The sequence below is a fragment of the Benincasa hispida genome, chromosome 10, assembly GCF_009727055.1.
Source record: "Benincasa hispida cultivar B227 chromosome 10, ASM972705v1, whole genome shotgun sequence".
NCBI classification, from domain to species: Eukaryota; Viridiplantae; Streptophyta; class Magnoliopsida; order Cucurbitales; family Cucurbitaceae; genus Benincasa; species Benincasa hispida.
The window spans coordinates 13,180,465-13,193,458 of NC_052358.1; the positions used below are offsets into that span (position 1 = coordinate 13,180,465).

The window sequence follows — 12,994 nt, forward strand, 5'->3', positions numbered from 1 at the left end:
AAATCATCCATTATTACCTCAGCTGACTCCTCCAAGAAATCTAAAAATATTGCCATCATATAGCTCTGGAAGGTACCTGGTGCATTACAGAGTTCAAACGGCATGCGACGGAATGAAAATGTGGCAAATGAGCACGTGAAATCATCTTATCTTGATCTTCCGGCACGATCGCAATTTGGTTATACCCTGAGTAGCTGTCAAGAAAACAAAAGAATTCATTCCCAGCAAGTCGATCTAACATCTGATCCATAAACGGGAGTGGAAAGTGGTCCTTCTTTGTGGCCAGATTTAATTTGCGATAATCCATACATATTTTCCACCCTGTAGTTGTCCTTGTGGGAATTAACTCATTCTTGCTATTAGTGACGACCGTCATTCCCCCTTTCTTTGGAACACATTGCACTGGGCTTACCCAGCTGCTATCTGATATGGGGTAAATGACACCTGCATCAAGCCACTTCACTATCTCTTTCTTCACAACCTCCCTCATGGCAAGGTTCAATCGACGTTGCCTTTCTATAGATCATGTTTTTCCTTCTTCCAGATGAATCTTATGCATGCAATACGAAGGACTAATCCCCAGAATATCCGCTAAGGTCCATCCCAAAGCTTTTGCGTTGTTTTTCAGGATTTGGATAAGTGCATCCTCCTTCTCTTTACTTAGCGAGGCAGATATAATAACCGGTAAAGTGTTATTGCCTCCTAAATAAACATATTTGAGGTGCATTGGCAACGACTTCAACTCTAACATGGGTGGTTCTTCTAAAGATGGCTTAGTATGTTGCGTTGTTCATTCAGATAACTTGATTGTTTCAAAATCTGACTCAATTTGACTTGCGGCACAATTCTCCTCCCACATTGCGCCGATTCCAAAATCTTCTTCCTCCAACTCTTCTAAGGGCTCGTGCCAAGGTTCTTCCTGCAATTCCTCAACATATTGACAATTTTTCATATCACTGGGGTATTTCAATGCATTGGGAACGTTGAACTTAACTTGCTGATCATCGACCCTGATGGTGAGTTCTCCTTTCTGTACATCGATCAGTGCTCGCCTTATTGCAAGAAATCGGCGACCCAAGATGATAGGCACCTTAACATCAGCTTCATAGACTAATATGATAAAGTCAGCAGGGAAGATGAACTTATCTACTTGCACAAGTACATCCTCTATTTTGCCTTCAGGATGCGTTATTAATCTATTGGCCAACTGCAATGTAATTGTGGTTGGTCTTGCATTGCCAATATTTAACTTTTTAAAGATTGACAAGGGCATTAGGTTTATACTCGCCCCCAAATCACATAACGCATTTCTGACCTTCTTTCCCCCTATTGAGTAGGGCAATGTGAAACTCCCGGGATCTTTCATTTTGGTGAGGATGTTGTTTTGAAACAGTGCACTGCACTCATATGTTAATGCGACCGTTTCATTCTCCCCGATCTTCCTCTTGTTAGTAAGTATGTCCTTGAGGAATTTCACATAGCTCGACATTTGTTCCAAAGCTTCTATTAAGGGAATGTTGATATGTAGTTGTCAGAGAACATCCAGGAACCTCTGAAATTGTTTACTATCATCTTTCTTCCTCAGCCTGGACGGGAAAGGTGGAGGATCTCGCCGTACTTCCTGTTCAATTGGTTGTTCATTGGGGTTCTATGCTTGCTGTGTTGTAGGTGGAAGTTGCAATGATTTTGAATTTAAGTCTTACTGAGACTCATCCTTTGTAGATGTACTTTCTTCTGAACTGGTAATTTTGTCATTAATGGTTGATTGATCATCGTCGATGGTTAAAAGGGAATATTTTCTCAATTTTTGTTATAGTAGGAATAATTTCTTAGATGTATTGCCACATCCCCAAGGATTAGGATTGGTCTTGTTACTGTATCCGGTACTGGTGACATGGAGGCTATTGTCTTGCCACTTCTCAATATCACTGCTTGACATTGCTCTTTACCACGTGGCCCCGATGCTCCCAAACTGCTAGGCAGTGTACCAGACGCTTTATTCTTAAGTTCGATCGCAAGCTGTTCAATCTTCTCCTCTAAATTTCTAAGAGAGGAAGCTTGCGATTGCTTAATCGCCTCGCTCTTCTCAATATAATGTTTCAATAACGATTCCAAAGACGAGGTACTATAAGAGGTGTTAGAAAAGAACGGTTTGTCGTAGGGTGATATACTTTGAAAATTACCTGGGCTGTGATCTTGATTACTAAAAACTGGAGGGTTGCCTCGATTCCCATGATAACTGCTCTGATGATTACTTTGGCTCTGATTCCCGTCCTAACTGAAAGTTAGGTGATTCCACCAACCAGGGGTGTAAGTGTTGCTGAAAGGTTCATTGTAGACAGAGTATACGGATTGTTGATTCCACGGGCAGACTTCCACTAAATGTCCCTCTCCACATTGAACGCAATTTATTGTGGCCACGTGTGTCAACGAATTGGCTTGCGCTGATCCTTGAGAGAGATGTCCTTGTTGAATAGCAATAGTCTGAAGGAGCGAAGTCATTGTGGTCATCTGGTCTACCAGGTGTTCATTGTATCAGCTGGTACAATGGCATCTTCTACTCTTCTTTGCTCCGAACCACTTTCCTCATACCTGTTATCTAACCACTCATCTGTATTTCGCGAAATGCGATCTAAGATGATCTTTGCTTCTGCATATGACTTGTCCATTAATCCTCTTGCCGCGGAGGTATCAACAACTGCTTGTGTTGATCGATCATGGCCATTATAAACTGTCTCCATCAGAACACAATTGGGAATCCCGATATGCGGATAACTCTTCACTAATTGCCTGAATCGCACCCAGGCGGTGCTCAAAATTTCATAACCCTTCTGTTCGAAATTCAACACATCCCTCCCTCTCCTTGCGTTGACGGGTGGAAGGAAGAATTTATTCATAAATCTCTCAACCAACTGATCCCATGCGTTGATTTCATTCGGCGCTCTCCTTGCCTCATCTCGCAGTTTATACGGGAAGAGATACAATCTAATTCCTTCTGGAGTCACACCAGTTATGGAGAATGCGTTGCATATTTCCACGAAATGGGTCAAATGGGCATGTGGGTCTTCTCCTTGTAGACTTCGAACTGTCTCGCATTTTGAATCATTTGAAGCATTATCGGCCTTATCTCAAAACTTGCATTCTCCTCAACCATGGGTCTGGAAATTTTGGGCGAGAAGTTATAGAAGTTCGGCGCCGCATAATTCTTCATTAGGATGTTGCGGTCAGCAGCAAGAAATACAGAATCTTGCGCTGGCCGGTTCACCTCTTGATTTCCTTCGGGTGCCTCATTATTATCTGCCATGTTTCCTCTTCGCCTAACTTGGTCCTGATGTGCTCTTGCGCGAAAAATACACCTGAACTCTGGGTCAACTTAGAATTTCTAGATCAATTCCAGTACTCATAAACCATCAGACTGCTCTTCGCGATAAACAGCCAGTACAAAGAGATCTGTCCTGCAAAATACCACAAAAGTATTCAACACTAACCGTTACCAATCCCCAGCAACGACGCCATAAACTTGATGACATAAAATTGCTTCCTTCTTATGCATGCACTGTGATGATAGATGATGTGCTAAATATGCACTCAAGTGCTTTGCAATAAAGAGAATGTAGGCGATACTACTGCTAAATATGCGTTGTTAATGGTATGCTTGTAGTATGCGATATAGTAATGTGTGTCACAAGTTTCCTTGCACTGAAACCAAGTATAATTCCAACGCAAGTTTCTCAGAATAATCCAAGGTCGAACACAGGGATTGTTTTCATTAATGCATTACTTTTGTGATATATGTGACCGGTTTTTACAATTAATAACGAATTGAGTTTATACAGGGATCTAAAGTGCGATGAAAATAAAGTTGCGTTGAAAATAAAATTCTAAACTAATATGATCTAAGATACACGATACATGATACATGATACTGAGGTCGAGACTGACTGTGAAGTTATATAAAGGATCGTGATATACGATGGCAAGTCTTTATGGATGAATCAGAAATAGAAAGAGTAATTAGTAAAAACAACGCAAGTTTGTTGATTGTGTTAAATATGCAACTAAGGTTCCGCTTTCCCTTGGTGTACAGCTCTCGATGATCGGCCGTGTTCCCATATCTCTATGGTGAAACAGGGATGAACGTGGTGAATGCAAGGTTTCTTCCATCTCTGGAAGTATTTCTCGCTTTAGTTAATGCATTCTTCCAACCCTCTCTCGATAGGCGGAATAACATCTTTACTTCTGCTCTCACAAGTGAAGATGTCGTCGAGCATGCTTTAGCTAAACATAATTATTTCCTTAACACAAATTAATTTACTTGCTTAATTCTTGCAAATTACCCAGGGAATTAGGAAAACATCATGGAGAAAATGGGTTATGGATGAACAGAAATAGACAGAGAGATGATAATGGAAATGATCATAACATTTAATACTAAGATTAAGCATTCGATACATGGTGTGAATGAAAGATTAAGAAGATGAATACAGATGATGGAAAAGAGATTAGAAACAAATACAGAAAAGTGTCAATGTCTTGACACAGATCTTGGACGGAGGTTTTGCTTGCCGGTGTGTGGAAGTAATGAAGAGGAGAGCTTCCCTCTCAAGCATGCTCTTCTAGTAGAAATGACCTTCGTACAGAGCTTCAACGACAGGGATTGGAAGGATTCTTTGCCTGGAGACTCACCTCTCGCCCTTGTCTCTTGATTATCCAAGATTTACTATGGAAATCGCTTCAGACCAGTCTTTCTCTCAGATCAGTATATACACGTCTCTATGTATTCAAGTATATCTTTCAATGGAATTGTAGAAGCTATTTAAAGGTGACGCTTGACTCTTTGCATTGTGGTCTCCACTTTATGGTTATGGTAGTTCCTGAAATGGTGGAGTGAATATTCCTTCTATTACGTAATCAACCTGTCAGAAATGCACAACTAAAAGCTGCAAACGTGTTAGAATCCTCCGCAATTGCGTTGCTCTTTACATCTTCGATCGATTGTCGCACGTGGAATTGATTTCGATTACCACACGTGGTTGAGATTGCGTTGATTGCAAAGCTCTTGATCAATTTTCGCATGCGTCGTCATTGCATTGATCGTCTCTTCGTTCTCGATTAATGGGTGCAATGCGACGTAGATGTGTTGTTCTTTTTATCTTTGAGCCATGAACGCATGTGGTGGCTGATTTCCTGCAAAAAAAAAAATTGGAACATTCTATCCTACCATCGCAATGGTGTCACTGGGTGTATTGAAGACAATTTATAATTCTCGCATTTCTTAGCCAATTTCTACACTATCGACGTAACTTTTCTTTCATTTAGCCGCAATATCTAAATAAAACAGTATAAATAACTTGTATTTCTACAAGTTATCACCTGCCTTTGAGGGTGATCCTTTGATTAGTTTGGGTGAGAATGGCCAGATTGCCAACTCAACAAGCCTACCTTTTTGGGGATTTGTCTAATTGGGGAGCTGGGAACTCAGTTACACAAGATGAAATTCACTCCTTCCCCGAAGTAGGGGTAAGTAGATAGATTGCTCCCTTAAGGGCTGATTCCGAGTCTTGAACAAAATGGCCACAACCTCTCTTTGGAAGAGAGGACTCAGTCATAGTAAGACTATGACTTATGTTCATTAGAGGAATCAGTGGTACTTAAGAAGTAGATGTAACTATAGGGGCAAAACGGTAAATTGGCCCAATTGTACTTACGAGCGATTTGTGAAGGATTATCGCACTATTGATTGGTTAATCTGGACACAAAAAATATTTGTAGTGAGGAGAGTGTAGTTGTTGGTCTTTAGTGGAGTGTCCGACAGTTAACGGATGGTGGATCCCATGACTAAAGAGTTTGGTCAGTTATTCATGTACCGTTAGAGCTTCAAGCTACAGGTTCATAAGGTTCCCTTGGTAGCTCAATGGATTTAAGTTGAGAATCAATTCTTGGTGTTAGTTTGAAGTGTTCAAATTGACAATAGGAAATTCAACTATATATGATATAATTGGTATGATGTATGAGATACATCAAATGGAGGATTAATGTAAATATGATTTATATTAAGTACCATAAAATAGAAAAAGAACTATGGTTTATATGTTTCATGAGATGAAATATTAAAACTAATAGTTTAAAATATAAAATGGTAAGTTGGTTATCATATATATTTATAATATTATTATTTTATAATTATCTCTTTTTCTCTAATAACCAATTGAGTGGGAGGTTATTGGTGGTTTTATGGTAACCATGAGATAAAAGGAAAAAGGTTTTCCTAATTTTTAAAAGGGTGGCTACTTCCAAAAAATAACTCACGGTAAAGCTATCAAGTGAAATTGTTTCACTAAGGGATAGCTCATAGAGAGACTAAACGATCGTGGACAATAGCTATACGATAATTCACTCAGCTGGTCGTAGTTAAACGATTGTGTGGCATTGTCTATACAGTAGCTGCCATCTTTTACATGATTGAGCACATCGTCTATACGATAGACTGTGTCATCTCCCACTTACTCAATCGTCTACACGATTGTTGTCCTCTAGTCTCTTCCTCTAACCAAGATCATAACAGAGCCCACAACTCTTGGATTCTCACACCGATAATACCAAGGTAACCATTGTGGTGGTATCCTCACTCAACTCGATTGATTTCAAGGTTCTGAAGGTCGTTTATTGGTTCGTGTTCGTTGTTGATGGTGCAGTGCTTTTATCAAACATAATGATGCGAATCGTGCTTTAATGAGTTCTAATATGCAACATCAAGCAGTCCCGCCTTGTCGGTCCGAAAAGTGCATTATTGGAACTGGGTTGGAACGCCAAGTGGCTCGAGATTCAGGGTTGCCGCTATAGCCAAACACGGGGGAAAGACCGATCGTTGTGTTCGAGGGTTGATTTGCTGTTCTTAGACACTTGGAGTTTGATTGAGGGAATTTGAAGAATGGTTCTTCAAAAGTATGCATACTCTATCCCTTGACTCTCTGTGAAGCATGCTGTAATTTCTAGTTATTGCATGACCTGTTAGTTTCCGTTCTGTGACTGTAATTGTGTATGTTCAATTTCGAATGGAATTTGGAACGATCCTTCTTCTGCTCATGGAAATTCTCATGTCTGATTTCCTTCATTTTCACCCTGAGAATATCGAGGAAACCTTTGTGGTCACGGTCGTGGTAGTTCTTGTTCGAGGTTATTCTTGAAGAAATTCTTCAAGGAGTTCATGAACTGTTCGAGAGAAATCTTGAAGAAAGGTCTTCAAAGGTAAGGTTTCTAAAACCCTTTCTTTAGCATGTTGTAATTTATAATTAAATGCATATCTTGTTCTTGTTTACTGTAAAATTTACATTCAACGAAAAATGAAATTTGGTCAATCCGCTTCCACTCAAGGTTCTCGCCCCAAAGAGTTCCTTCAATGGTATCAGAGCCAGGTTGTAGGTTTCTGATTCTAAATTCCATTATTTTATTGAATCGATTTTACAGTAATGGTGGATTTTATAATTTGCATTCTATTTCATGCGATGAATGGTTGTGGATGTAATTTGTTGATGGATGTTTCGAAATAAAACACACTGTTTTAGGGCTTTCTTTATTTATAAATTTGGTTTGTAAAGGCCTCTACATTTTTTGGCATTAATCTTGCTATAGAGTCTATAATTTTTAAGTTTGAGTCGCTCGTGATGTTCCCAGGAAACTTCAAAGAAGAGTCCACTATTTTGATGGAGAAGACGAAGCAGTTCTACAAGATCGTGTAGCTATAGCTACACGATCATGTAGCTCTTGCTATGGGGTCTTGTAGCTTTTGCTACATGATCGTGTAGCATTTGTTAAACGATTGTGTAGCTAATGCTACAAGATTGTGTAGCATTTGCTACAAGATCACACAGTTGCTTGTTACACGATCACTACAAGATGGTTCATTGAAGGGCGGTTCGATTCGAGCGATTCAAGGCCTGGTTCACCTGTTTTGAACCGGATGACTCAAGATTATGTAATAGATAGCCTCTTATTTTCTCCTTTTAGAGGTCCTATCCTAGTCCATCAACTATTAATGTAAATAACATGCGATGTATGTTTTATATTATATGTCATAATGTATGTCATATAGTTTTAAAACCCACCATAGGTTATGCATTTATATTCATGCATCATTTTATATTATAAGTGTTATAATATATGAATATGCATGATTTAAATTACATAAAGCATGCTCATGCATCATATAGTATATGTATGCATGCATTATAACATATCCATGCATCATTTATATTATAAGTATTATAATATATAGTTGAATGGATGTATGGAAAGTATGCTATAGCATGATTCATTACTTAGTTATATAATTGTTATATATTAGTAATGAATGAAGATTGCATGAAGCATGACATTACCTTAGGTTAATTTATAGATGTTATAATTAACTGAAGTATGTCAAGCATGCAATGGTTGTTTTTAATTGTTTCATTTATTTATAATTGTTATAACTAAATGAAATTATAATTAAAGTCAATAATTAAGAGTTGCATTCAAACCTTAAGCTATAATCATTTTTTAAAATTTTTTTAAAGTATGATTGAGATAGACCTAAGATCACATTTCTAATGAGATTAGAAATATAAGTTTAATCTTTTAATCGGTTTAATAAGATTAAATTGATTCTTAATAAAAGATTAAATATGTAACAAATGTATATATAAAGGACCTTTTGGCTAAGGCAGGTTCTGTCTAGATTGGGGTACTTAAGTTGAAGGAAATGTCGCACCCCTACCTGGGAATCTACCTGGAAAGGTGAATTAGATAGATTTGTTACATGCATGCAAATCTGATCAAAGTCCATTAAAGAGTTTAATGAGACTTCAATTAAAATTGTTTAATCATCAAAGATAAGAGTTGTTTTTTGCAAATTAAACAAACAGATGAAATCAGTAGCCAAATTTTTCCTAAGTTAATTAATCCTAGGTAGAACACTCAGTGGGAGGAAAATAGGGTATATGATACTTCATTTTGGCCTCTACACATTTCTCCCTATAAGTTCACACCATGAGATCTACTCTCGGCCTCGAGGCACCATTGGCGTCCTTCTACGAGTGGCATTTGGGTAGGTCAATAACAAGATGAATGGAGAGAGTGTTTATGGTAAGTGAGAGCAGGACGTGTGATAGCACATCCCTCGGTCTCTCTCATTAGGTTAAATAAAGTTTCATGCATAGCCTCGTGGCATCATGGGTGTCCCCCTAAAGGATGGTTGTATTGCATGACGCTTTATCCGATCTCCATAAATGGATAGGGTTGCTTTAATTTCATGTCCCAATTGATTTTTTTCTAACGGTTGGCTCATTAGGGCAGAACTCTAGAACCTAAAATGAAGGGTTACACTTACACAGAATTGTTAAAGATGTTAACAAATTCTAGACCAAACAATGGTAACTGTTAGTTACAATGACAATGTGTTGTTTCTGTCTAATGGTTGAGAATGTCTTATTTCAGTGAAGGGGCACTTGATCACCCTACGGTGAATTTTGTCCTGCCTCATTGAAACATCATTACAAAATAGATGTAACTTAGGGTACACTAAAATAGTTTGGTAAAAACTGATTGGATTTCTTAAGTGGTTTAATGCAAGTAGACTAAAATAGTTTGTTCTTTTTCAGCAATTTCTTTAAATGGCTACTGCAACTTTAAGTTTACTAGTCGCGGATAAGTTAACGGGAGAAAATTACGCTAGTTGGAAAAACACAATCAATACTATACTGATCATCGATAATCTTCGATTTTTTTTATGGAGGAACGTCCTCCCATTCCACCTGCCAATGCTCCTTGAAATGTTCGGGAAGCATATGAGCGTTGGACACGGGCAAACAAAAAGGTCCGAGCATACATCTTGGCAAGCCTTAACGAAGTCTTGGCCAAGAAGCATGAGCCCATGCTCACAGCTTGTGAGATCATGGAGTCTCTGAGGAGAATGTTCGGACAACCATCTGCACAGCTCATGCATGACGCTCTGAAACACATCTTCAATGCTCGTATGCAAGAAGGGGCATCTATTCGAGAACATGTTCTCAACATGATGGTCCACTTCAATGCGGCAAAGATAAATGGGTCGAGCATCGATGAAGCCAATCAAGTTAGCATAATACTGGAATCTTTACCTGAAAGTTTCCTGCATTTTTGTTGCAATACTATTTTGAAGACAAGTCGAATTATACCCACTAACACCATAAAGATGGAAGACAAGTCGAATTTTACTCTGTTTTGCAGGAAACCAAGTCACCGCTTGCGCTCAAGGCTCATGAGAAGCTGATCAACGTATCTCTGTCACATTGAGCCCATCAATCAACAATGAAGAGACGATTACCACAATGCAGCATAATGCAACAGTCGATCTAGAGCTGACTTTCAACCGCATGCGGTAATAAAAACAACATCGCATACGAACTCATGATCGAAAGATGCAACTGAGCAACGCAAAAGCAGAGGATTGAGACACGTGTACAACTAACGGTTTGAAGCTGAATGCTTAATTGAAGAAATCCGAGAAGAAAATGAGACAAGGCCGAGAGGTGAGTCTCAGATCTATTCTGCCAAATACCCGATTTGAAGCTCTATGTAAAGCCCCCTGCTACTGGTTGAATAAGCCTGAGAGGGAAGCTCTTCCTATCATTAGATCCATCCAATCCAGCAAGCAGATCTCCATCGAATCGGTGCCAAGACGTTGGCGCTTGTTTGTATCTGTTCTATTTCTTTCATCGTCATATTTCACCTTCTCTTTATCTCTTAATTCACACACCATGTATCAAACGCTTAATAGACATATTAAATGTTTCAATAGCTTTCATATACCATTCTCTGTCTATTTTCGTCCCTTCATTAATCACTTTCTCTATGATGTCTTTTTAATCCCCTGATTGTTAATATGAATCAAACAAGTACTTAATCTGTGTTAAAGGTATGAAATGCGTTTAGCTAAGGCATGCTAGATGGCATCATCACCTGCGAGAGCATAAGTGAAGATGCCATTCTGATCTATCGAGAGAAGATTAGAAGAATACGTCAACTAAAGCGAGTAGTACTTCCAGACATGGAAGCAACCTTGCGTTCATTATGCTAGTCTCTGTCTCACCACAGACCTGTGGGAGCGTGGTCGATCACTGAAAGATGTACGCCAAGAGAAGAGCGGAACCGTATTTATAGCTTCAGCGCAATTGAGGACTTGCATTGTTTATATTATTTATCTTTCTCTTTCTATTTTGTTCATAAGACTTGCCGCCACATCCCATGTTCTTTGCATAACCTTCATAGCCAACCTTGACCCCAGCATCTCGTATCATGTGCATGTATCTTGTATCATCTAGCTTAGGTTTATTGTATTTCATTTTACTATCGCATTTTTACTGCTTTCATTTACTTTACTGCAATTTTATATACTTGTACACAAAACCACACTTTTAAAGATTGAAAAATTGGTCGCATATATCACGAACATACCACAATAACCTAAAACAGTCCCTGTGTTCGACCTCGGATTACACCGAGAAACTTGCGGTGGAATTACACTTGGTTCCATCGTAAGGAAACTTGTGACAATGCATGGCATACTACGTGAACATCCATAATTAACGCATATCTAGTAGTAGTATCACATAGAACATCATCAATCATACACATCAACATTTTCCAACCGATAAGTTTATGGCGCCGTTGCCGGGGAACTGGTTAACGGTTTATTATTTGAGTGTGTTTTTGGTATTTTGCAGGACAGATCTCATTGTACTGGTTGTTCATCATGGGCAGCGGACAGGCTCAAGCAGCTCAACGAGGCGCGTTGTTTCACCTCCCTCATTTATGAAATTTCAATAAAGCGTCCTTTCGTGCTGCCAAGTCATAATTGCTTGGGGATTACGAAACGATTGACTTCTCCCCAATTACAATATTTTTATTGGATTGGATGCAAGATAAAGATTAATGCACTGTGCTCACCAACGCAACTGCATTTTCCGCAGAGATGGGCCAACAACGCATTATCCCGCAACACACCCCTTAACCACGCAATATTTTGGAGGATGCCTCAACATAGTGCATTCAGCTAAGGACTGGCAAAGGACGTATATAGCGCAACACAACCCTTAACTATATGATTTGAGTTAGGTGAATGCACAAGCCATTCCTTATTGGTATTGAATTTGTCCATTATGCGCACTTGCATAACTGTTGTTAATTGTTTTTTATTTTATTTATATATATTTTTTTCATCAATGGCAAGCGCTATGACTTGCGGAATAAATTCTCTCTTTATTACTAATCATTCACCAATGTTAATAGCTCAACACATAAATTACAGAAAAAGTTCAAGCATTTAAAGACAGACAAAATTAAATGCAAAAAATAAATGAGGCATAAATCTCATAAAGTCAAAGATTAAATGAAAGAATTGAAGACAAAAATTCAGAATTCAAAGAGAAGTAATTATATAAAGCTATTAAACAATAGTATTGAGATATGGACCGAAATTGCGTTGTCCATGCGTTTGATTTCGCAATCCACATACTCCGCGGTATCAACTTGCCTGCTCAACTGGCTTAAGAGACCATTGTCATTTCCTATAGATCCAAGAGCTTACTGAATTGCTGGGCAATGTTCCCGGTGTTCAACTTCTTAGCTCAGAGGCTAGTTGGCCCTAGTTGATCTCCAATCCTTATTGAAGATCTTGCGCTTTGCATTCACTGTGTTTGTTTTTTATCCAATTATATTCTTCAGCAACACTCTAATGAGCTTCCCTGAGGTGTTAGATGATGATGCGTTGCTGGTTGTGCGGTCTTGCTTTCCTGATTGTGGTTTGAAAAGGCGGATCCACTCTAACTACCCCCTTGGTGGTTAACTGGCCCTCCTGGGTTGGGGATGGCCTCCCTAACTGAAGTTAGGATGGCTCCTCCAGCCTGGATTATAGGTGTTTGCTGAAGGGATTGTTTTGGATAGCACATACTTGCTAAAGGTTCAATGGGCACATGTA

The 12,994-nt window shown here is 38.9% G+C and overlaps 1 protein-coding gene across 1 annotated transcript; it reads right to left on the reverse strand.

Annotated features, from left to right (window-relative positions):
- Positions 1-790: 790 nt before the first annotated feature.
- On the reverse strand, positions 791-1,489 carry LOC120088932. The gene has a single exon (XM_039046369.1). It carries the CDS (start codon positions 1,487-1,489, stop codon positions 791-793), a length of 699 nt encoding a protein of 232 aa, XP_038902297.1.
- Positions 1,490-12,994: the final 11,505 nt, after the last annotated feature.

Excerpts from the sequence above, each read along its gene's own strand:
- LOC120088932 (XM_039046369.1), bottom strand. The coding sequence starts at position 1,489 with ATGTCGAGCTATGTGAAATTCCTCAAGGACATACTTACTAACAAGAGG.